Source organism: Eumetopias jubatus, unplaced genomic scaffold (assembly GCF_037043125.1).
Source record: "Eumetopias jubatus isolate StellerSeaLion01/CBP00866 unplaced genomic scaffold, mEumJub1_p1.0 scaffold_17, whole genome shotgun sequence".
NCBI lineage: Eukaryota > Metazoa > Chordata > Mammalia > Carnivora > Otariidae > Eumetopias > Eumetopias jubatus.
In genome coordinates, this window is record NW_028274823.1 from 10,619,047 (window position 1) to 10,644,976 (window position 25,930).

Here is a 25,930-nt window from a genome sequence, read left to right on the forward strand (position 1 = left end):
TCTTAGAAGTGTGCGTCCTCACGGTCAGCCCGGCACGGCTCGTCGGGGACCGGTCTGGCAGGAACACCTGGGACCCTGAGGTGCCCACGCAGGGCGTTTGCAGATAATGCAGAGGAGCTGTTGGTGCCTCTTTGAAGAGGCTGTAGCCCACTTGGGTTTCCACGAATTGGCATCGGGAAGGATTGCACTGACTTGCTGCATCTGTCTCCCCTAGGGGCTGCAGCGGCTTCGGCGGCACCTTGGCTCCGGAACGCGCCGCAGGCTGGAGGCATTGCTGGCAGTCCATGCTCGAAGACGAGGTGTGCAGATGGGAGTGACGTCCACATGGAGATATGGAAGAGGACGGGGGACTGGCACGGCCACGGCCGTGCTCAGCTGGGCCCGCTGGGGCTGCCTGGTCGCGGTCACCATGGCAACCTTGTCCCTGGCCCGGCCCTCCTTCAATTTAGTGGAGGATACCACATTAGAGACGGAAGGTAAGTTGTTTGTCTCACCTTCCAGGGCACCGAGTTTGTTGGGGGATGTGTCTGGGGAAGTGGCGCTGAGGTTAAGTCCTGTTTTTGAATCAGCTGCCCTTGCATTGTAAGTGAGTCTTCAAGAGCAAGGAGAGTGGGCTCTCCGCTCCCTCCCAGGTCAGAGATTGGCACCCCGTCCCCCCAAGTCCGAGATGTCGAGAGAAGGTTCCTTGCTGTGACACTGCAGGCAGAATGGTCCGGTTTGGTGGTTTCTTGGTGTGTGCGTTTTTCTGTGCTGGGCGAGGGAGGAGGCAGCGACCCAGGAGAGCTGTGGGAGGGGAGCCTGTAGGTGAATGCCATCTAGAGCCTTCCAAGCAGGAGCATTCTTACTGGAGGGAGAGTCTTGCCTAGGATGTGAAGGATTGGCTGTTTGCTGACAAAAGGAGCCACGGAGGGAAATTGCCAATATCTGAAACGCTGACGCTTTATTTTCATTGTCTAAGGAGAAAAAGAAGCTTCTGGAGTTCACAGAGATGCTTGACGTGTTACCTTTTTTTTTTTTTTTAAGCCGTTGTGATTCCTAATACCTAAGCAATATGTCACAGAAGCTGCTAGTCTATTTTAGGTAAATTTGAAAGTGAAGGTACCTGGGTGTCTCCCACCTCTATGAGAACTTCCAGGTCAAACAGGCCACACACTGGTGTTTCAGCTTTGGAAATTTAATTTTAAAGGCAGAAAGCCAGTTGTGAACACTAAATGGTGCTGCATTACTCAGCTGGGCAGTTCTGGAACCTTTTTCCCGGGTCCTTCCGAGACGACAGTAGCCAAGCCTCCACTTGGGGCGGCATTGAAATCTGTCATCAGCCGGGAATATTGGTAGCTGAGTTATTTTTCGAGTGGTAATCCGAGAATAAAATGGCAGATCCCAGCACTCATCGCCACTTAATGAACCTGTTTGCTGAGAGCCCACCTGGTGCTTGCTTAGCTTTGGGGGCCTGCCGTGGTCCTGAGTGGTCTGGGGTCAGCTCAGCTGTTCTGGAAAAGCACCCGGTGCCACAGACTGGCAAAGGACAGAGAGCCTGGTCAGGATAACATGGGAAGGAGGGCTGCGTCCCTGCCCAATATGACCGCGCTGAGAGAGGGGCTCCCAGTGGGACCCTGTGCACGGGTCATGAAAGGATAGGTAGGTAAGGGCAACAGTTTTTCTAAAATGCCCTGGATTTTACCCGAAGGCCAGTGCCCTGTCTCATGGAGAGGCATGGAGGCCTCATGAGAACAGGTGCAGTGACGTCACAGTGGCTTCTACGTCTCGGGGAGGGGGAGTCTGGTGAGAGTTCGTGTCTGTGGCACTTAGAGGGGACAGGCTCCTTGTGACCTGTGATGTGACGTAAGCATGCGTGTGATTTGCAAAGGCATTGTGTTTCTAAAGGGCTTAACGAGAGAGAAAAGGGTCCTGGTTTCTGAAAGTCAGGCCTGTACTACTTTAATTTTGCTAATAATTAAAATAGATGTGTTTCCTAATTGCTGGTTTTCCCTTGAGTGCATGGCTCAGCACGCAGTGAGGCAGCTGAGCCAGGATTTCCTACCGGATGAGCCCCGGAATGGCCCAGGTTAGGAAGAAACTGTCATTTTTCATTTCGACTTTCAGGACAGCATATTCTTGGCAGTTTATCTCAACAGAAAGTGTAAAACGGTCCTGGAGGACTTCTTTTCTCGTCCTTAATTACTGAAGGCAGTTTAAAATATGCAGGAAGAAAGAGGTGGGGCAGAGAGGGGGAAGAAACCATGGACAGCGATAAAGTGCCCCCAGTGGTTCTTTGTGTAAAAATTTATATCCAACAATGGGAGTATTGTTGAAAGCAGGTCTTCCCAACCTGGGATCTGGGGATCCTCTTGGGGTTTCGGGTGGGGTGGTTCGCGAATTCCCCAAAATTATAAGAAATACTTTGCCAAAGTCGTTTCATGCATTTTTCTGGGCTCACAGCTTCTTTGAAGTTTGTGTCCAGGGTTGTGAGATGTTTTAAATGGAAGGTGCAGACCAACAGAGGGGTGGAAAAGCATGCGAACCCCTGCCCTCTGTTTCCCTTTCTGTTGTCTGATGGTTTGATAAGATGACCTTGAAGGTCTTGATTAATGTTAAGTGTGTATTAATGTCCTCAGGAGGCTTCTGGTTCCTTACATTAGAAGGTCACCGGGAGATTTCAGCGATCCTGGGAGCAGAGAGCAGTCGGCACGTGGCCTGGTACCTCCTGAGCATCCAGGACATGATAGCCTCCTTGTTGCCCATGAGATGGGCACACGTGTCTGCTCTGTCCCATGTGAGCTGGCCCTGCCGGGTGCCACAGTGTCAGGAAATGTGGAGGCTTTTGGGGACAGTTGAGAAGGAAGTTGCTGTGTCACAGAGAAGGCCCTGTGTGATTCCAGGCGGCTGTGTTTGCTTTCTGGAGCATCTGGGCTGCCCTGGTCGGTCAGTACCATATTGGCAACCGATGTGAATTCTTCCATTGCAGGTAGTTTAGCTTTGGTGTCAGAGGTTATTAGGAAGGTCATCTAATCTAATTCTAGACGAAAAAGGAGTTAACTGGATGCCAACTGACTGATTGGGACAGCTCCAGCTTAAGCCATGGTCCCCTTGCCGAACTGGGGGGAAAAAGGGAGGGTGGGCGAGAAGGAGGAACTATGGATGGATGAGTGTGTGCTAGTCCCAGGCTGTCCTCCGTGGTTAGTATAACTATAGCTTTGGTTAATATAAATTCAACCTTAACCTTCTATCGCACCAGGCCCCATCTTGGAAGACTTTCTGGTTTGTTAATTCGGAGGCTCAGATTAGATGAGGTCTCTTGGGCTGGACCAGAGGAAAATGTATCCAGGGAAAAATGCGAGTAAGTTCCAGGAAGAAGCCTGAGCCCTAAGACTGGAGGATCCTTTGCCAGGCTTCTTGGCTTTGTACAATATTACCCTATATCATCCTATCACATCATCTGTCACATACCATTTGTCTTCTGGACACGATGAAGTGGTAACAAACAGTAGGGTTGGATCTACTCAGCTGACTTGAGAAGCAAATAATCTCTAGGAGGTTTTAGTTAATATCCCAGATAAAAAAAGAATATTTCCAGTTGGTCATTCATTGTTGTAGAGGAATGGCTGAAGGCTATAAATTCAGTTATTGACTCAAAGGGGGGGCAGTCCTCAATGCCAAGTACTGTTCCGTTGATTAATATTCTAATTATTTAAAGTGTAGTCAAGCTTGATTATCCTGGGGGAGGAGGTGACTCTTTTAAGTTCTTGTCACCTACTCTGGTTAATTAAGTCATTGTTGACATTAATGATATCTTTGTTTACACCAGCCCAGTAGGAGCTAAAATAAAAGGGCTTTTCCAGCCCCAAAACCCTAATTACTTTCCCACCCTCCAGAAAGTGTGATTCTGGAAAGCAACAACCTGGGAAGAATGTAGTTTGCCTTTTTTTTTAAACCAGTTTTTTTGGCAACCTTCTAAGAGGTGATGCTGTCCTGGACCGATGTTGAGTTGGTGCAAAACTCAGTAGCAGAGCCGGTGAGTGAAGGATGCACAGGGAGAACTTTCAAAGTCAGATTTTTCCAGCGTGGTTTAAGTCCTTTGTTAGAAGTATTGTGAATGCCACAACATCAGCCATACGCATTTAATTGCAAGTTAAAAGAAAAGAAAAAAAAAAGAATATATCTGCATACCAAGAGTGAATGATTTAAAATAATCTGTTTTGTATTATCTGCATCTTTGTTCCTCAATACTAGTGTTAATATTTAAGAGTTGACTGGAACTTGAGAGTTCGCTTAGGAACAAGGACTTACTCTTGCTCAATTAAACCAAATGCAGGCTTATGCAGTTAAATACACAATGAAGTACACATTCTTTATTAGTATATAAAGTATTTCACAATTCAGAGACAAAGAACTGTGCTTAATATTACATTGAGAGTGACAATTTGGCAAGCTGAGAGACTTGGCGTTTGTGTAGTTAGTTTCTGTACCCACTCCCTCTGATCGGAATTCAGCGTGTATGTTGTGTGTGTTCTGCCTGTTCATTTTAACCAGTCAAAACACTGAGTACCTACTATGGGATGAGCCACCCCTCAAGGAACCAGAAGCGGTTCTTTCCAAGTCCTTCTGACCCAGCTGAGGGTGAGAATTCAGATAACCAGAGCAATCCAATAAGAGATGTTTCCAGTATGGGACTGAAGGAAGAATTATGCAGTTATGCAATACCTAGGGTAGTGTTTCCACAGGAAGAGTCTTGTTCGGTGTTGACATTCTCCATAAAATGTATCCAGTAGCCTTGCAGCCTGAAGTCTGTTGTTTGGGTGTTGACTTATCCCCGGTAATTGTTAAAAGGCTACCACCCTTTCTCAGCAGAGTCTGGCCTGATTTTCCATTTCCATGGAAGCTGTCTGATTTTAGTCTTTCAGGGAGAACGTGGGAAATTGGTTTTTGGCGCCAAGTAGGAAGTAAAGCTGGTGTGCTACTTTCCACGGTCCTGATTGGATTCCTAGCATGGTGACTTGGCTCGGTAGGCAACTCCGAAATTATTTGGGGGAAGTTTTTCAGGCGATCCCACAAATGATTCGGATCCAGTGGGTTTTCTGCTGCTGTGCGGAAATGCCCGTTATCTTTAGTATTCGTTTTCCTTGAGGAGGGATGACGTTAGCTTTGTATTGTTAGTTTTGTATTCTTTTTTTATCCATTTGCTGTGTCCACTTAGTGAGGCTTAGCAATGGCTCTGCTTTTTCAGCGTTAATGGCATGGACATGCTTGACTCTGCTCACCATGCCACACCTTTGCCTCACGTCCTTCTCTCTGACCTGCCTCTTTAGTGTAGTTTCTTTTAACTGGTGGTGACCCATGTTCAAGGCTGTATGTGGCTGAACAGTGAACCTGATGTAGGGGCTGAACCTTTGGCCTTAGCTGAAGTGGGCCAGGGGTCTGAGCAGTTAACGTTTCAGCGTCATTGTATCCAAGCTGAGCAAATTCCTAAGAACACAGCTTGAACTTTTTAGAGGCTCTTGGACTTGAGATTTTACTATTTTTATTTTTATTTATTTTATTGTTTTTTTAATGTAAGCTCTATACCCAAAGTGGGGCTTGAATTCATGACCCTGAGATCAAGAGTCACATGCGCTACAGACTGAGCCAGCTAAGGGCCCTGGATGTGAGATTTTAAAGCTATGTATAACTTGTGTTCCATTTTGGGGAAAATGTTTTATCTTCATGCATAGCCTTGAGGCTTTCTGGAAACCGTAGAGTCTCCGCAACACAGCCACCTCCTTCTCCTTATCCAGGTAGACCTGGAGTGACCCAGCTGGTTCAGCTCTGGCCGTCTTGAATTAGGGAATGTGTAAAGGAGGTAGGGAAAGGAGCCTGAGGCCAGGCTCTTTTATGAGTTTGGTTGAACAAGCTGTTGGCCACTTTACCATGATGATCCTGTGTGTCTTGGAGATGGCTCCTTCTGAAATTAACAAAGGTTAACGCTTTTCCCAAGTGTTTTTGTTTTGTTTTGTTTTCTTTTCTTTTCCCCTTTCTTGCTCTGATCTGTGACTACCCCTTTTTAACAGGGCATGATAGAAAACCCAAAGTGGTAGCTTTCACTAGGCTTCATTTATGTAACTTCAAGCTTTTACTACTTCTGTATTCATGCAAAAGGATATTTAATTCTCAGGACAGACTGTGGCTGTCGTTGAAGAGAGTACGTTATGTAAAATGGGCATGCTTTAGGTTTTCAGTGATTTTTGGTTTCGGGAAACTTGCACCATGACGGAGTTGTAAGATGTTGGGCGTGTGAACTGTTGTCATTTATTCCACTTCGGAATACCTAAGTAATTACGCCCCATTCTGGATTTTTGCCACTTCATGGGAATATTGTAAATTTCAGATTCTTTTTGTACTGAGTCAGGGAGCTAAGCTGTGGCATATTCTTTCCTTTAACTCAATGTCCAGCTAAAGACTGGTAAATTCCAAGTCCTGTACAAATGGAATGAACTTATATGGAATTTCAGGTTATAGTGAGTATGTTTTATGAGGAGGTCAAAACCAGCTTATAAGGAAAGTTCTGATATATTCAGGAATGAGGACAAGGGATGTATTTATTTGTATGATTTATGTATCACCTTTCCTGGAAAGAAAGGAACTCAGTCCTGAGCTCTGACACTGAGAAACTCTGCATGAATTGTCATGTTTATTTTCTAACATGAGAACTCCTTCTTTGTGATTCTATGTGGTCTTTCTTTACACGTGATGTTGACTGTTAAGGTTTTCCATACATAACCAGGTGTAATGTTTTAAGGATATGTAGACATCATAAAGGCCAACTTGGCTTGTTGGGTGGGGAGCAAGGTGGGGAGGGGCCTTAGAGTGAAAATAAGGATCTTTGCGGTGACAAGTTTTGGGTTTAAACTTTTTGGAAAACCCTCAAACTTGAGATTCTCAGTTGATGGTGAGATTGCCCCGTAGGAGTGTGGCTGGCTGCCTTGAAGAGCCTCCTCCTTGTCTGCCAAAGCCTCCTGGGTTTCCACCAAAACACATTGCATTCTTAACTGACGGGTGGTAGGTACACAATCGAGTATGGATCCTAAATGTTCTAAATGTTTCAAATTTAATATCACTCAAATCTTTAAAAGACCAAAAAGCCCCTATAAAATTAACTTAAATTTTTCATCTATTTTTTTCCCCATAAAGATGAATAAAATAATTCTGAATGGCATGTCATGTGCTTTCTGGAGACAGACAGAAGGAACTTAGCCTTGAGAGTTAGGCAAGTCAGGCTTGAATCACTCTCCTATCTTCTGGTGCTGCGACCTTGGATAGGATAGATAATCTTTCTGAGCCTCCCTTTATCTAAAATGGGGCTGATAATATCTATGTGAAGGGGGGGATATGAAGATTAAATGCAAATGTATGTAGACAGAGCCCTTACTGTAGTTCTTGGCCTAGAAGAGGTGCTCAGTAGATGCTACTTTTCTCTCTACCCATCCCTGCTTCTTGTCAATGTAAAAACCTGATACATGATTGAAATTTTTTTTTCATTTTTCTATTTTTAAAGTGTGTGGCGGGGGGGCAGGCAGAGGAAGAGACTCTTAAGCAGCATGGAGCCTGATGATGTGGGCCTTGATCTCATGACCCTGAAATCATGACCTGAGCTGAGACCAAGAGTCAGATGGTTAACATCTGACTGAGCCACCTATGTGCCCTGAGAGAGAATTTAAAACTAGTATTTCAGGTATATTTACCCTACAACGTACAATGATAAATTTTCTAATGAGAGGCATTTACATTAATTAAAATAGAAAGGGTGTCTAGGCCCTGGTTTGTCCAACCCTTTTTATTATCTTTGGTCTCTATAAGTCTGGACTTCAGAAACGTGCTCTCATCGCCTTGCTGGTTGCAGTCCAGACGGTTCAGGGTTAACCTATTTTTCCCCATTGAAGAAACGCGGTTGCAGCCCTGCGGTCACGGTGGGACACGCACTTCGTGGAGAGCAGTGTATTTTTGGCAGGGAAAGGGTTTTCTGTTGGAGGCTTCCAAAGGATTGTCATCAGGCCCTGTGAAGAATGATGGGAGACTGGGTTTGGGGGGTGGGGGGAGCGGTTGGGGTGTAGTGGGCTCCGCTTTTGTCCAGGCCAGTGAGGGGAGCGCCATAGCATGTTATGGACATCCTGGTCAAGTTTGCCCCTAGTGACTTCCCCTGGGCAGCCTGCTGGGAGTTCCTCGGGGCACAGGTAGCTGGGCTTCCAGAATTTAGGGAAGGGAAGGAAATTGTGAGGGGACCCACACAACTGAGGGCGAGTAGCTGAGCAATGCTTTGCGTGTTATAACCTTGTGGGGTCACTCGATAGGGTGGATGGATGGGGTCATATTCTTTAGCCCATTCCTTGAGAGGATGGGGATGAAGATGGTAACTAACAGGAGCTCATTACCATTTAGTAAGTGCCTGCTACATACCAGACAGGTGTACCTTGGCCTGTATTATCTCTAATCTTTTTCTCCCCATGTTTAATTGAGATATGGTAGACACAGAGCACTGGTAAGAGCGTAGGATATACAGCATGATGATTTGACTCTAGGTACTCATAGTCCCATTTTGTGGAGGAGACTCTTGACCGAGACTCCTGGAGTTGAAATGTTTCCTCCAAGACCCCACAGTTAGCATGGGTCCAGGCGTTTGGGTGAATTTACTGGTATGACAGAGATTTATCAGTTGATTCCTTCTCTTTCCTGAGCAGGAGGGTCTTTTGTGGAGTACTGTGGTGGCCCCCTCATTCTGCCCTAAATCCGTCGTTTGACTCTTAAACCTGTAAGGACGCTGCCGGGTGATTCTGTCTCTTCCCCACATATCCACACCTATTTTCCTAAAGCTGTTTGAAGAAAAGTCACCGGGCAATAAAACCACACCAAGAATTACCCCTTTGTGATTCTTCTAGAATGGCCTCCGGCGGTAGGCGGTATGTAGTTTATTAGTAAGGAGCTAACCCTTCTCCTGCCCAGTGGACGGGAGGGAGATGCTGTGAGTCCCAGTTAGTGACCCAGGCTAAGTCACCCGGCGGGAGTTCGGGCAGGTAGGGCTGATTAGTCTGGTATTTGCCCATTTTCTGGCAGTTTGCTCTGGCACTCCAAAGTGTTTGCCTTGTGGGTTGTCACTCTGATAGTATGTCAAGCTTTTCTTCAGCATGTCTGATTTTCGGTGGGGTCAAGACCCACCTGCGCAGACTGGTGTACCTGGGGCTCTTGCAGCCTACGGTCATGGCAGTGACAGATGCCATGGGAGTGATAAATACCTGGCCCTTATGATGTCAGAGACTAAGAAAGAAGAAAAAATAGTGGGGAGGGAAATGTCAGAAGGAACAATACCTTTACCTCCTCTTGGCTAGGAGGGGCATCCCAAGGGGGGGGGGAGAGGCTGGGGAGTAGAGCATTTTGAAAGCAAACAAAGTTCATTTTGGGTGGCTACAAGTAATTTCTGAGTGGAGCTGCCTGGTCATGGAGGTGAATCGGGGCTGGTTTAGTCTGCTGGACTCTGTGCTGAACTTGGACAGTGATTGCAGAATGCCCAGGGGTCGCAGGTGTTGAGAAGGGGGCGCTCAGGGCTGGGCAGAGGGTGTTGAATACTTGGCCGCAGAAGACCCTGCTCTTTCTCTCGAAGCCTCACAGCTCTGTGTGGTGACAACTTGCAGAGCTTGGCAGAGACAGCAGATTGTCCGCACACTTTTCACGCTGCAGCGTTATTGACTTTGACTTTGTTCCCCCAGGTCTGTTTTTTGGAACCCTACTATGCGCTAGGTTCTGTGGGGATAGCATGGCAAGCCAAAAACAGCCTCAAGTGCTGTTGAGTGGGTAGCCACGGACCTTTGTCACAGAGCTACAACAATGAGGCTCCAGCTCCCATGCAGGGTGCAGGTGCTCTGAAGGAGCAGCGTGGCGGGCTCACAGGGAGGCAGAGCCCCGAGGAGGCCAGAGTGCTGCGGTGACAGGGGCCAGGGGCCTCCGGGAGGCTAGAGAAGTGGGCCGCGCCAGCCTGGGAGGCCTGTGGGCCACGTTGAGGATTTTTCTGGGTACTCCAACTAGGCAGCTTCCCGAGGCCGCTCTTCACAGGGTGGTGGGCACCCACCTTGATGGATCAGCTGACCCCCTGCATGGGCCCTAGTCATGACCAGCCAGATGTGAGGGCCAGGTGGCTTCCTGCGCCTCTTGGGAACTGTTCAGGGCTTGGCCCCTCTGCTGGCCTCTGTCCGCGTTCACTTGTTGCCCAGAGGTGCCCACCCTTAAAGGTGTGGCCTGTGGACAGGTGGTCAGGGGTAGCTCTCACCCTCCTCCTCGACTGTCTCTTTTTTCGGGAGCTGCAGTTGTTTACCAGGTTACCATGGAGGCAGGGGGATGGTGCAGGGCCCGGGAGCCCGGTGGACCTGGCCTGGGTAGTGAACACCGATTTGTGGGGCCTCACTCGAGGACCTGGGGGTTCAAGTAAGGCTCCCTCCTTTTCCCTGGAGTGGGGTGTGGCACAGTCTTGGGTTAAAAAGGGCAGGTATGTCCTCCACAGCAGGCCCGGATGCTTGGGGGCCCAGCACAGCCCCTTCCAAGATGAGATGCTCTGGTGGCTTTTGCAAGGGTCTCTGCCTGGAGAAGCGGGATCTCTGCAAAGTTTGTTTTCAAGAAGGTTTTATTTCTATGCAAATAGGCGGCTTAGGGCCTAGGAGAAAGGTTAGGGTTTAACCCTGGAGGCACCTTGCTTAATTTGGAATTTCCTGAATGAATGTGGTTTCAGTCCTGGGGCACGGGATCGCCCAGGGGGAAAATTTCCTTTTCTCTGTAAGTCATGGGAGAAAAGTGATCCCTGGGGCTTGGACCTGCCTTTCTTGGTCTTGGGGGGCAAAGCCAGCTGGGGATATGCCCCTCCCACCGCAGAGGCTCCCTGCCCCCTCCGACCTTAGGAAACCTCCCCAAGAGGCCATCCTGACCCAGCTCCTTGCTAAAGACCCCTCGGGCTACGAATCTGTGCCTTCAGCCTGAACATGATTTCTGCCCCGGCCAGGCCTGAACTTGCTGAGGCCTGCGTTGCCAGATCAAACCCATTCAAATGAGGAGGGCCATCTGTTTCCCAGTATCCAGCTGCTGTCCCTTCATTTGTAAATGGCTGGGATGCTGCTGGTGGGGCGGGGGGGGGGGGGGGGGGGCAGTCCTGGGACACAGCTGCAGACTCTGAACAAGTGTTGGAGCTGGGGTCCTGCTGAGAGTAGAAAGGTCCAGCCCTTTAAGTAAACTTGCCGATGGGTACCGGCAAAGGGCCCCGAGTTGAAGTGCAGGAGGCGGCCTTGCCTAACTCTTGGCCCACCCCCTTTCCCTTTTCTTTTGTCCCTGGGGGTACTATATTCACATGTTCCGAAAGTACTTACTGAGGGAAGGACCGGGGGAAGATGTCACAGAGGATCTGGACACCATCTGACCTTTCAGGGACTCGTAGGGCAAATGTACCTACCCCCTTGAGTATGCACTGTGGACTGTTTATGTCCACGTCAGGGGGTGAGCTGGTCCTGGGCAGCTTCGAGGAGCCAGGGGTAACAGTAAGTGTGGAAAGGTGACTTGCCACCCCTGAAAACTTGCTTCTGGAGTGTAGTCTGAGGACTGGCTTTGGGACATGGTCTCTGGAAAGCAGGCCGGTTACCCCACTTGCTGTAGCCTGGCTCCTCGAGCTTGGGACCTGTGCAGGGCATGGGTTGAGCCCCTTGCCCGAGGGATTTGGTGTTCAGGGTTACTCCCGGCATGCTGTGGGGTTGTGATGAGGCGTCCTGTCAAGGGAACTCTGCTGGGGTTTCTATGCTCCACATATAAATATCAGGTAACCCTGATTTGTTGGATGGATGAACAGTAGATGCTATTTTAATAAGCCACAGGCCTCTTCCCTCAACTAAATTCATCAAACAGGTGTCATCGGTGTTGATAACAACTCTGGCAAGATCCTGGGATGTTTAGTTCCATTTGCGAACATTCCAGAAATCCCCACTTAGGTAACTTACATAGATAGAATGTGACAGATTTGCACATTTGAAAGAAGACCCTGTCTTAAAGTCAGAGGAATGCAAATCAAGGTTCCCATGTGGTTGGGGCAAAAAAAAAAAAAAAAATCTGCTTAGTTAGCATTAAGCTACAACCCGCACAGAGGAACGGAGGCCCGAGCTGGGGTGAGGGGTGCTTTTTCTCAGACGTGTCCCCCACTTCAGGGTTGACAAAGGCCTTCCTAGGCAGCCTCTTGGTTTGTCCTCATGATGACCTTGACCAGCAGCAGGCTAGCCCGGAGGTGTTTTTCCTGTTCTATAAACCAGGACTCAGGCTCAGCGCTGGGAAGGGGCCGCCCAAGTTGATGTGGGTTCACCACTGCAAAACCAGGTCTCAGACTGCCCTTGGACACTGACACTGAACTTCTTCCAGTGTGGGCTCTGGGAGCTTGTGGGAGGTTCAGACTCTCAGACCCCACTCTACTGATGCCGAAACTTTGGAAGTAGGGCCCAAGGGGCTGTGTTTTAATAAACTGTCCAGGTGGTCTTTATGCAAAATAAAGTCTGAGAAGCACTGTGCTGATCCCCTCCTCAAGAAGCTCAGTTGGAGGGGATGGATGGGGGAGGCGGACTATATTTGGCTGTGTATGTACTAGATGTATAAACAGAGGCTGTAGTGTCTTGGAGATGAGAGCAGTGATAATGGGAATCAGGCATTTTCACAGAGGAGATGATATTTGAGCTGGGCTTTGAAGGCTGAATAGGAGCTTGCCAGGCAGAGTGGGACAGGGTTTCCAGGTAGAGGAAAGAGTGCCCATTAGAACAGACAAGTCTAGGGTGTGAGGGAGAGGGTGGAGAGGGACCTGGGGCCTGGAGCAACGAAGGCCTGAATGTGGGTGATGTTCCTTGGGTTTTACCCTCTCAGAGTAGGGAGTGGTCTCTGCCTTTTTTTTTTTTTTTTTTTTTAAGTCAAGATCAGATTTGCTTTTCAGAAGCTTGCTCCCGTGGTCCGTGGTGGATACATAGGGTGGACTGTGGCGGTGGGTTGGGGGCATCGTAGAGGTCTTTTGGAGAAAAGTTAGGGGCTCAGAGTGAACCTGCACGAGTGAGGTCTTGTCTTTGCTCTCTTTTCAGAGCTGTTTTGGAGAGAATTCACAGGGGTGCAGATGCAGGGGCTGATCCGATGGGAGGCAGGAGGGAGAAGCAGGGCTTTGGGGCGGACTTGGAGCTGGTGATTCCACTCAGCGAGAGGCTGCAGGTGGGGAAGCCGTGGAAGGAAGGGCACGTGCGGGTTTGGGGTAGCATCTCCATAGCTGGGCAGCTGGAAGGGGAAGCCTGTGAGCAGGGTCTTGAGCCGCATTGCCCTGGAATGGATGGGAAGAGCCCCTGAGACGGAGGGGAACAGAGTGCCGGGAAGGGAGCACCAGAGCCAGGGGTGGGATTCGGCACCTGTTTGCAGATGCAGAGGGTGTGGAAGGAGGGGGAGGTCCCAGGAAGGCAAGAACTCCACCACAGGGCTCTGTGGTTAGAACTCACACACGTGCACAAGCAGAAAACAGAATGACACTAGAGATGATTAAGACTAACCTGTGTGTTAGGGGTGCTAGGAATATAATAGAGGGGTCCCCTCTGGTGTGCTGCATCCCCATCCTTCCGTGTTGAGTGCACCTGGGTGGGGGCTTTTCTTTCTTTCGTGCTTTGTCTGCCGCCGCTGAGGAGCAGTGCTTTCGGCCGGAAGGTCTTCCTGCTGGCGGATACCTTCGTGTTTCTGCGGAGGGCTGGGCCGGAGCTAGCTGCTTTTTGCCCACTCTCTCTTTTATTACGTTCCTGGCTTGCAGGTGAAGAAACAAGAAGTGATGACAAAAGCTGAGAGGCTTGTTTCCGGTCGCACAGGTTGTAAGCGGGCACGTTGGGACTTAGGTCTGTTTTCAGTGTGTTAACGTCTCCAGAATGTCCTTTTCAGAAGAGTCACCAGGGCGGGGACAGAGATGGGACCAGAGCCTTAACGTGAGGGCACCGGGAAGGGCTCAGGGACCAGCTGTGGGAACCGAAGGAGCATCCGATTAGGAAAGTGGCTTAACCCCTTCATAATGAGGAAGAGGGCCGTGCCATTGTCAGGACTCGGGGGCCTGAAAACATTTTGGGGGCAGATGAGGTTTTCAGAGCCGGAGATGATGTGTTCGTTTTAGAGGAGACACCTCTGCAAGGCCACTCTTGATCTTAAAGAGTGTGTTGCTAAAGGTCAGGCAAATCCCGTTCATTCCTTCATTCCTTTACGTGCTCGTGCAGCCATGTCCCTCCCCCCCCCCCCCCCCCCCAGTTCCCTTCCTGATACAGGGAGCGCAGAACCTTCCCACCGGGAGAGACTGGGTCAGTCGCTGGGGCCACCGGCAGTGTGCCCAAGGAAGCCCTGAAGGTCTTGAGAAGCACCAGCTTCCTCCCATGTCTGGCAAGTGTGTTTCCAGAAGGCAGGAGGCTCGGGCCTGGGTGAGCAGGCAGTCGAGCACATGGACCCCTCGTTCTGTATCCGACCGGGGCTGCAGACCACTGTGACAGAACTTGTAGTGCTAGTTTTTGCTTCAGATAATCTAATGGCGTGTTTGGGAAATGCCGTTTGAACAGAGGGCTGACTTTTGAGGTTCTTGTTCAGGCAGAGCTGCTGGGGACTTGAGGCAGACGGGGCTCTTCGCTACCTGCGTCCTGGGGGTCCGGTGGAAAGTCTGCTCTCCTGGACATAAGAGTTTGATGCAGGTGTCGTGAACGGGGAGTAAACCTTCCTTTTGGTGTCCCCCTCTCCCCTTTTGGAGAATGTGATAATTAACAGCCTGGAACATCAGGATCAGAAGGAAAGGAGATGCTGACAAAAGACAGGGGGTGAATATTTCCACGTCGGGTCCAGATCTCGGGTGATAGTGATGGCTCCTTGGATGAGCATTCCTAGGTACTTGGCTGTTTCTACAGTTTGATTTTCTCATGGGCAGCAGCATCATTTCTTTTTCAAACTTGGAAGGCTGTTCGCCATGTATCTCCAAGATAGACCTAAATTATACGAGGGGTGTGCCTAAATATGTAATTTTTAATGGTTACCATATTGGAACCATATGCCATTATCCCGTCTGATCATGAGGAATGTGAGCCAGTCCAGAATTTCTGGAACAGGCAAGCTACTGTGGCAGAGGTAGCTATTAGTGGTTGTTACGGCCCCTGTGGAACAGACAAGGAGAGTTTTAAGTGCTGACGTGTGTCTATAAGACACCCCGACAATTGGTCGGAAAGAGAAATCTGCAGCCTCTCAGACTGTTTACGTATCTGCATTCCATCGCTTTGACTCCTTTGTGTCCCCCCGTTTTTATGTTGGCAGTATTTCTTGAGGCAGGGAGCTTTCATCTTTATATTGTGCAGCGTATTTGTCTCTCCCTCCTGCCTCTTGCCTCTTAAAGAACAAGTAGTACCCGTGCCTTATAAGGTGTCCGTTTGATGTCAGGATTTTTGTCTTCTGCAAGTCTGCTCTTGCAGAGGGGAAGCTTGGAGGATGTCTGAGCTGAGAGAGCCAGCTCTGCCGTCGCCTTCACTGGCTGTGTGTCTGCAGAGGCCCCGGGGTAGGGCCCGCAGGGGCGGTCATTTCTGATGTCACTGGGGGGGGGGGGGGACCCTGGTGCCTTTATGTCTTTCCGTTGGTGAGTTCCGGTACCAGCAGGCTGATCCGGTGCCATCTGTGGGTTACGGAGAAGCTGGGCCGTAATGCCCAGGGTCTCGACTGTCCAGACTCCCTCAACTCACGCTTGTAAAAATACTTCAGGAGTCCTGTGTGCGATGAGGGGGTTTTGTATTCTAGCCCCATGGACAGAAAATTGGGTATCGGCCAGGTAAATCTTTGTACCTGGAGCATGGCGCGGCCGCTTCAGGCCATCTCAGACCAGGAGGGTGAGTCGAGGCTAACCGAACAGACAGGATCAGCCGCCGCGGACTTCGAAGTGTCACCCGCGCTGTGACATTGCGGTGACATTTGCAGCTTTGGTCTGTGGGCTGTTTCTGTCCAGACGTGGGCAGCCCCACAGCGGTGATATTTATTTCTCTTGTACAGGGCGGTGCAATATCAGGGAGGGCACCAGGAAACCCAGGCTGTTTTACTACTCTTGCCCCTGGGTTGGTGCGACAGTTCCCGTGGGGGCCCTGAGCTGCGCCGAGGGGTGCAGGTTGGTCCCCACACCCTGCCCCCCACCCCCCGCCAGGCCCCGGTAGTGCGTGATCTGTTTCTCCTATTCTCTCGCTTTCTCCCCTTTTAACCCTTTCTGGCGGAATGTGTTTGGGGCTTGGATGCCCCTGCCTATCTGAGAGGGAGGGGCGTCGGAGGCTGCCTTCCAGTGGCCACCCCACTGCATCCTCGAAGCTGGGGCTCCTGTTTCTTCGCCGTGGTCGTCTCGACTCGTGAAAAGCCACCGTCCCGAGGAAACCCCGGGAAAGGCTGAATCTGTGCCGTGTGACGTAGTTGTCCTGCAGGCACAGGCTGCTTTGTTCGTCCGGAAGGGTTTAAATCTGTCGTCCACCCTCTGCAAGCGATTGGACGGGGCGACACGCGGGCTTCCCATCTGTTCTCTCTTTGCATTTGGGCGCCATTTCAAAAACCGCACGGGAAAGTTTATAGGCAAACGTTATAAAAAGTGACAGTCTGAAGTGCTGCTATGGCTGGTTTGGCAACGTAAAGCATTACCTGAAATAGCTTACTGTTCCCAGCGCCCTCCCCGCTTCAGTTGTCGCCAGGCGGTCCTGCTGGTGACCCTGGCCAGGATGCGTAAGTCACGGCCCTTTTCTGACTTTCACGGGATGTCCCGTTCCCCCCCCCCCGCCGCCCTCCCCTGGGCTCTGGAAACAGCCAGCCAGGATTTGCTTCCCTGGGCTTGTTTACCCTGCAGCCGCTGACATCACGCAGTGTCCCTCCAAGAGTCCGTGGTCCCTGCCTCAGTTTCCTTCTCTGCCCAGATGAGGCCCCTCCGCTCCCCAGGAATGAGGGCACGAGGCCTTCCTGAGGGGAGGGGAGGGGAGGGGAGGGGAGGGGAGGGGAGGGTGGCCCACGGCGGGGATTGCACAGACTGTATGCGGGGTACCCTGCCTGCGTGCTCACTCTTTCATTTCCTAACCTCCCAGGAGTCACTTTAGGGAGAAGAAGCAGTGAGACCTTCTGCTGCTGGCACTTCTCAGGGTTTGGAACTTCTGGGGAGAGAGTTGAATTCCGCGCGCCCACTGTGTGCGTGTGGTGTGCCGAACCAGCATGGAGAGCCCTCCCCGGCCGTCACCTCACCTGCTGGCCCGCTTAGCTGTTTTGGGTCACGGCGACACTGTCCGACGGTAGTGTCCGTCGGTGCTAGCTTTCTCACCTCTTTGTGAACTTACATTATGAGCGATAGGTGGGCACATTCGGTGTCCGTCTGCGGATGTCCCTGAAAAGAGTATTTGGTGTGGAGCAGAGGGGCTTCAGGAAGCTTCCCCTTGGTTGTGTTTTGGCGAGATCAGATGAGGGACAGTGTTGGACTGTGCGCTCCACGTGGATTTCAGCCCCGCTCTGCACAAGAAAGGTTAAAAGTAAGCTGTAGCACCAGGAAAGAAAAAATCCAGGAAATGTTAATATCGCTATAAAAGGTATTGTTTAAATCTCCCGGGGAATACTTTGCCCTGTGTCAACCGTCGGGTGTTACAGAGCAGGCCGAGCAGCTTGTTGGAGTCGGGGCAGGGCGGGGGGGGGGGGGGGGCGGGCACCGGCCGTGTCCGTGGAGGCAGACCGACCTCAGGGAGGCTGCGGGGCCATGGCAGACGCTTCGTCGCTGGTGTCAGAGGACTTGGCTCTATCTTCTTGGCTCCGTGTGAGGGAGATACCTGTGCAGGTGTGGGCAGAGCAGTCGGGGAGCGTGTTTGCAGGGAGTCGGGTGCAGAAGAGAAACCCAAGCCCGGAGTGGCCTCCACGGAGCCAGCTGTTGGGGTTCCAGGCAAAGCACCCATGTCCTTGCCCCTTGTCCCGAGGTGTCTGATGCCGGAACCCACAAGCTGGGTGGGGGTGCTCCCGGGTGGCGTGGCAGTGGACCGGTGTGGCTTCCCTTCCCTCCTCGGGGAGCGTGTTTGCAGGGAGTCGGGTGCAGAAGAGAAACCCAAGCCCGGAGTGGCCTCCACGGAGCCAGCTGTTGGGGTTCCAGGCAAAGCACCCATGTCCTTGCCCCTTGTCCCGAGGTGTCTGATGCCGGAACCCGCAAGCTGGGTGGGGGTGCTCCCGGGTGGCGTGGCAGTGGACCGGTGTGGCTTCCCTTCCCTCCTCCCACTCACCTCCCACTCAGTCCCCCTCCCTCCACCACTGTCCCTCTCTTCCGCCCTCCCCTTCTTTTTATTCGCCTGTTTGCCCTTCTTCCTGAGCTGCCCTCCCTGAGGGTGCTCCTCCTGGCATGCACCCCGGTCTTCCTGGGCTTCACACAGCCCGGGTGAGCTTTCTGTGAAGGGGTCGCTCAGGTGAGGGAGGAGCTCACGCTTTCTGAATTTCCCATGCTGTAGTTACGGGTTCAGACTTGGAGTCAGGTGGCTTCGTCTTATGGATGAACATCCTTATTGATGTATTTGGGGGAGTTATTTTACTGTCCTTGAAGCTTATCGTCTGACTGGAAAATGGGGTGACGGTTTTGACCTGGTTTTACTAGAAATAAAAACCCGCTTTTAGTATAAGTCATGTTACACCGAGTTGGGAGCCTGTCATTAAACTGTCCTGCATTCTGTGGAGATCCACCAATCCAGGTTTTCTCTTGAGTGTCCTCTGGAAAGAGCGGTGCTCAAGTCCCCGTGAGCATTTTCAGCCTTGAAGAACGACGGCAGCAGTGCCGGTCGTGGGCGCCCAGCAAGCTAGGGATGGGACGATGGGGTTCCTGGTGGTTGGCTCATTGGGTCCTCACAAGGGACACCGTGTTATTTGGGCCTTCTTGCTCTTCAGTGGATGAGGGGCTGGGGGTGGAGAGATCAAGCAGGAATGGAGTGGAATTGGGCCTCAGGGCTCCATCCTCTTCTCGTGCAGGATGGCCCCCATTTATCAAGCAGTTCCTGTGTGTCCAGCCCCAAACAGGACGTGGTCCCTGCCCTTGAGGCCTCATTGTGCCCGGTTCCTCCTTCTACAACTGGCAGGTGGTGGTGTCTTTGGTGACATGGGTCCAGGCACCTCTGGTTTCAGTGAGACTTAGTGGTTTACCTATTTCAGGTGAGGCAAAGGTTTCTCAGTGAACATGCGTTCCTTTAAAAACAGGGAAATCACGGCTCTGCCTTGGTCAGGGGAGAGATTTTTCTGCGTCATAAGTGCAAGTATCTTGCTTATTATTATTATTTTTTAAAGCAGTGTGAGCGTGTCCCGCTGCCTGTGTGAAGTAGGGACGTGGTTCTCCTGATCTGAGGGCCAGGGTAGAAGCAGGCTGGCTGCATGGGTCCCCGTCTCTCCTAAAGAGAGAGGGGAGTACTGTGGTTTGGGTCCAGCTACTCCTCCTCGGTCATCTCTTGATGACCGACTCTGACTCAGAGGAAAGCCAATGTTGTAATATTCTTAGTGACATGATGATGATGATGCCATGTGGGCCTCATAAATATTATTTTATGATCCGGGCCAACCCGGTGTAAATTCATTCTAACATTATGGGTGCTGTTTCAGTAATTATTTGTCAGTTGTAGGGGACCCAAATGGCATCTGATCCTTAGTTTAACCAGCTGTGAAAGGGGTTGGGCCAGGTGTCCTTCGGGGCACCATGAGTACTGAGGTGACTCCAGGCCTCTGGAAGTGGGGCAAGGTCTGAGATTTGGGGCCAAACTGAATTCCTTTTTCTCCTCTTCTTCCTCCCGCTCTTGCCCACATATTTCCTCCTCTCCCTTTTGTGCCCAGGCTTCAGAGTTCAGGATCTTTCTCTTAGTCCCCCAATTCAGTTGCATTAGGGGACCTGAACAACCTCAGAAGTGGCCTGAGGACCTTCCAGCTAAGTTCCCAGCGCCGTGTTTCTCAAACATCACTGTGCCCTTCACCACTAGGGAAGCCTTCCCTGAACAGCCCATTCAGCGGGGGTTGGCAAACTTTTTGTAAAGGGCAAGGCTTTGCAGGACATAGGGCATCTGTTACAACTAGTCAGCTCTGCCACTGTAACAACAGTGGCCCCAGACCATACTTAAGGAACGAGTGTGGCTCTGTTTACAAAAACGGGCGAAGGCTGGGTTTGGCCTGGGGACCATAGTTTCCCAGCGCCCGCTCTAGAATGAGTCCTCCCCCGTGGTCTGTGCTGGTGCTGCCGTCTTGCTGTGTTTGGCTTCCTGACACTTAAGACCACCTCGCGTACTTTGTATTTTTGGCTGATTTTTTATTTATTGTCGGTCACCTCCACTGTAATTAAAGTCCCGCCAGTGTTGCAAGGATTTCATGGTGACCTGTTGCTTCCTGAGCATCCAGAGTAAAGCGTGGCCTGTGGTAGGTGTTCAGGAGGTGTTGAATGAGAAAAACAAACTTATTTGGGAAATGTAAACTGTCTGTGAGTTGGGGTTTTCTGCCCTTGTTCCCGGGTATGTTTGTCATGTTAAATTTGACTTTTTTCTTACTTGTTGTTGTGGTTAGCTCTTTATGTCCACGTCCTCTTCAGCATCTGGGCCCATCTTGGCATGTGTGCCTTTGGAGATGCCCCTTTGGGGAGTCCTGGCCCTCCCATGTTTGCCATTGATGATGGTGCTGTGGAGGATTTCTAGAACCAGAGGCACACGGTCCTCCCTGTTCCTTCAGTAGTGGGACCAAGGCACGAAGTGACTTTATTCCATTGTTATATGGGAGATTTGTCCAGACTACACTCAAAAGGGCAAAACAATTGCCTTGTGATGCTGCCCAGATTTGGAGCCATCCCAGAGCTGGGAAGCTTGATGTTTCTTGGGTCTGGGACTCTGGGTACCATTCACAGTTCCCATTGTGAGGGATGAAAGCCCATTCACGGGTCCTCGTGGGTCCCAGCCAGCAGCTCCGGCTGCTCTCCTTACAGACCTGTGGCTCCCTCTCATCTCTGCTTGCACACGTTGCACGGGTCCCCTCTTGCCCTGCATGTCTGGGGACTGCAATCCTGTTCAGCACGGGGCCCTTCCATGTGTATGCTTGGGGGTGGGGCGGGACGCCCAAGGGGACCTGAGCCCTCCGTCTAGATCTTGCTGTCTCCCTGGGAGACAGGACATGGCCACGGGATCTGTGGTGCTTCCCCAGAAGCGGGCGAAGTGGGCAGGTGAACAAGGAGGGGAGATCCATGTCACCCCAGGCCTGGGGGATGGATGGCAAGCCCACATCCAGCAGGATGAGTTGGGCCTGGAAGGATGAATTGGGTAAATGGGGAGGTGAGGGAGGAAGGCATACCTCTAAAAGGACATAGAGCTACAGGTCTGAGGGGGCTGGAACCCAGGACGTGTGGTGGGGGCTGGTGGGCAGGGAGGGTCCCAGCTGTGACTGTGTCAGAGGGTAAGGTGCACAGTGCTCAGCGGCTTCATTTCCAGATCCTTTTCAGTGCAATATGAAGACCACCTCTCGGCTGTCTGGGGGCATTTCGTTCTTTTTGGTGTGAAGAAAAACAGGGTGTTCAGCTTGCCCAGCACACAATTGGGTCTCCAGACCGGCAAAGTGATCTGAGCCTTACAGCTTTGCAGAAGGACTCATTAGTTTCCCTTGAGTTTGAGGCATTTCATTTTAAGAAGCTCGGCTTTGTGACAACAAAAGTCTTAACAAAAATAAATAGGTGTGTGTGTGTGTGTGTGTGTGTGTGTGTGTGTGTAGGTGTAGACACACAGCCATGCAGTCGCATTGTATGAAAAAGATGATAAAACACACGTCCCTACAAATAAAATGCCACAGTAGAATTGCCGGGGTGTGATAGTTGCAAGCAGACTTTGGATTGGCAATCGACTGAAAAGTTTTTTTGTACGATATTGTTCAATGCTGGGGTTCGGGTGTGTGTTTACAGCCCCCCAGCTTGCGCAGACTCAGCGGGGCAGCTTCCGCTGGGTGCTTCCTCCGGTCCACATCTCGGACACTCAGTCTCCTCTGTGCATGAGGCTGCTTCCTGGGTTCCCGGGCATGGGCAGAGGCGAACGCCCGCTGGGGCCATTTGCAAACCAACAATGGCCTCTCCCAGGAATGAACGGGCCGCCACTGACCTTTGTTGGACGTTCTCTCCTTTTCCTCCTTCCCATCTGTCTCCATCTTCTCTCTCCTACCTTTCTGCAGAGCCACCAACCAAATACCAAATCTCCCAACCTGAAGTTTACGTGGCCGCGCCCGGGGAGTCGCTAGAGTTGCGCTGTCCGTTGAGAGATGCCGCCACGATCATTTGGACTAAGGATGGGGTACACTTGGGGCCCAACAATAGGACAGTGCTTATTGGGGAATACTTGCAGATAAAAGGTGCCACACCTAGAGACTCCGGCCTCTATGCTTGCACGGCGGCTAGGCCGGTAGACAGCGAGGCTGTCTACTTCATGGTGAATGTCACAGGTGAGTTGGCCTGCGAGCCCTCCGCGCTCTCCCCTCTGTAGCCGTTTTCTGGGTCAAATTGTATTGGACAAGCGAAATCATAGTGGGAGCTGCTAATTGGATGCCACGCACAGAGCTTCGTAGTTTGTTATTGATCTGTTTTTGAAGTTCTTCCATGGGACCAGCTCAACCAGAGAGGCTGGTCGTTAAAAATGACAGGATTCTCATGTGCAAAGTAATATTTTCCTCTTAAGACAGTCCACTTTTATAGAAGTAAAAACACATCTTCAACCCCCTTCCCTCCGCCACCCATACTGCTGGCATCCTTGGCATTTAGAATCCAGGACTGAAATTTTTGATGTGGAAGATTTTGGATTCCTTTTATTAAAATGAGAGTGTCTCTCCTTTATTTTTCTTCCGTGCAGTTAGGGGGAACTGCACGGACCCCCTTTGTGGCCGAGTTTAAAGGTTTGCTTTCAGAAGTTAGTAAACGGATGGAAGGCCACACAGGGGCTAAGTTTGGCTAGGGACGAATTCCCTTCTTGAAGGGGGTCCTGAGAACTGAAAGGCGGTGTTGGAAAGAATCTTTGGATGGGTCACAACACAATCAGTAAATCTGTTGGGGACTTGAATGCTGTTTGAAGCTTAAAATCCAGTTTCGATATATCCAACTTGACAGCATGTTTAAATAACGTGAAAGCAGAAAGCTTTGAGAATCATAATACAGACCAACTGTCATCACGGAGAGAAAATTTAAGCCATTAAAACCATCTTTGCTAAACACGGTCTCGGACTTTTTGCGTGGGCTCCTCCCGGGTTGCGGAAGGCCCTCTCCAGAAGGACTGAGTTGTACGTGATTGCAGCCTTTTGCTTTGCACAAACCACATCCATGGCTATATTCTTTTGAATACAGATGCCATCTCATCCGGAGATGACGAGGACGACACGGATGGTTCCGAGGATTTTGTCAGTGAGAACAGTAACAACAAGAGTAAGTAGTGACCACCTCGGAAGTTTCCGGAGCAAGCAGAGCCTGGTGGGGAGTCTGGACTCTAACCTGTCATCTCGTCCGTTCTTCGGGATACCGTGGCCTACAACCCACAACCCTTGCCTTTCTCCGCTGTGTCTACTCTCCTGACTTTCGAATCTGAGAATAAACCAGTGCTCCTGTACACCCTTCTCTACTGTCGGTCCTTTCTTATTGTGTCAGAAGCCACTCTCTCTGGGAAGCGGTCACGATTTTCCTTTCCTTGATTTTCTTTTTCTCTTTGGTTTCTCACGGTTTGGAGACGTCACCCGAGTCGAACCGCATACCATCTCCTGGTTTGCTTTGACAGTGCGGGGCTTAACTCTGGGGTTCTCCGCTGGGGGGGGGGATTCTCCTCCTTCTCCCTCCCCTGGGGGACATTGGGCAATGTTTGGTTGTCTCACCAGGGGAAGGAGGGATGCCAGGAGCATCCAGCGGGAGGAACCAGGGTGCTGCTAATAAACATCCTGCAATGTACAGGACAGCCCATAACAAAGAAGGATCTGGTCCAAGATGTCAAAAGTGTTGAGGTTGAGAAACCGGGGCCGTTTTAAACACTGCTGTGTGCCGAGAGGAAATACGGGGAGTAGTGTGCCTTACTTTGCAGGCAGCGATAGGGAAGGGGGCCAGCAGGTGCCGCTGGCTTTTTGTAAAGGCAGTTAACACTGAGCAGTGACACATGGGTGGCCTTGGTGTAGAAGCACGTGGCCTCTCTACCTCCGTCACTTGGGCAAGTAATTTAACTTCTGTGCCTCAGTTTCTTCAGCTATAAAATGGGAATAGTTACAGTGTCCGTTGGGGTTGTTAACGAGGATTAGATGAGTTTGTACAGCGCTCAGAAGAGTGTGTTTGTTTGTTCGAGAAAGAAGATAAAATAGAGCCTTCTGTCTTTCCGGTAACATGGCTTGTTGTGTTCCCAAATTGATTTTAGACTGGTCACTGGCATTCTTTGCTCAGGTGTTATATTCTACGTGTTTTCAGAAGGGTTTCATCAGTTTAATAAATTTAAACAAGGCCTAAATAATAAGCAATTAGTTATTAAAAGAGGCCTGGGGCTCTTTAAGGGAAGACGAGAAAATCAATGCTGTTAGGGACCTGGGATAATGTGTTAAGTGGGGAAATGCATTTGTCCCTGAGTCTCCTAGCAGCTTCGGCAAGAAGGCAAATGTTTTGGGCTATAGTTTTCACTGTTTTGGCAAGAGAAAACTTAGGGCCTGGACCACTAGCGTCAGCATCAGCTCTAAGAACTTACTAGAAATGAAAATCGACACGTCGATATGCCTTGAGCAGGGGTTTACTGTTAGAGCTCTTATTTATAAAACAGTGGGTGAATGAAACTGTCTTCTGCTGTGATTCATGCCAACCTTCTAACAAAGTTATTACTATTTAGTAATAAAACCCTGGTACATCAGAAGACATCACTCATTCCCTACTATTAGTTCTTTGGCTTTAGCAGGGGAGGCAATAAAAGACCCTGCTTTGGAGTCCTGCTTTGGGCAAGCTCTGTGCTGGTTGCTGGCTCAGGCAATGCCCCCCCCCCCCCCCAAGCCACATAAGGTAGAGAAAAGTATTATTCCTGTGTTATTGATCGGAAATTCATGATTCAGTGAGCAAAAGGCAAAACTGCCATTCACTTGTAGGCCTGTTGCATGTTGAATCACAGCGCCCCTCTCCCAGTCCCCAGGGTGGTGAAGAGGGTGCAGTGTTGTTTACAGCCCTCAAGTGGTGCCCCCACGTGGGATCTCAGACTCCGGCGGCATCTGGGTTGTGCTGACATGTCTGCAAGCTGCATTGTCCTGCTGAACCAAGTCTCATAGCATGTTGCCAGGAATACCTGGGAAGCAGTACAATGTAACAGCAAGGTATAGGTTATGTAACAAGTAGACCGAGTGAATTGAACCTCTTTCTGATGATTGGGAAGGATTACCTGCCACAAACCTCCAGGTTTTCCTCCTGAACACTAGTCCCATCTTCCCAGTGCCTGTGCAGACGGACCAGGGAGTGGAGTGCATTTAATGAATGCCGTGCCTTCACCCTGGGCCCAGGGTTCTTTGTAATTAGCTCTTGAATGACACCAAGTCTGCCCCACGATGGGTGCTCTGCAGTGATTAAGGGCTGGTGTTAGCTGTACCAGGGAGATACTGCTGTCGGGAACTGCCTCTGTTTGGTGCCTGTGAAACATTAGATGCGATTTAAAGTGATAGCGGTTCTTAGCTGGCTACTTGGCCTCTGCCATCTGTTAGTGTGATTAGGCTGGTCTGATTCACAGGTGCAGCCTGGGGCAGCGGAGATTAAGCAGCTGTGGCCTGTGTGGACAGAGGAATGCCATGGCCAGGGTAATTGGCAAGGCGGGGAATGGGATGTTGTCATTAAAACAATTTTTTGCCACCTCCAGTGTCAAATGCCTGACCTGATTAATAGGGAAAATTGTAGAAA

General features: G+C 50.6%; 1 protein-coding gene across 2 annotated transcripts in view; it reads left to right on the top strand.

The window, feature by feature from the left end:
• Nucleotides 1-307: 307 nt before the first annotated feature.
• Nucleotides 308-25,930, top strand: part of FGFR2 (fibroblast growth factor receptor 2) — a 95,324-nt gene continuing 69,701 nt past the window's right edge. Inside the window, exons 1-3 of one of the 2 annotated variants that reach the window (XM_028121757.2) lie at nt 308-476; nt 22,222-22,488; nt 23,381-23,458. In XM_028121757.2, coding sequence (XP_027977558.2) covers nt 308-476; nt 22,222-22,488; nt 23,381-23,458 — 514 coding nt within the window. The remainder of the gene's footprint in view (nt 477-22,221; nt 22,489-23,380; nt 23,459-25,930) is intronic. The other variant, XM_088020088.1, reaches the window with a different exon arrangement.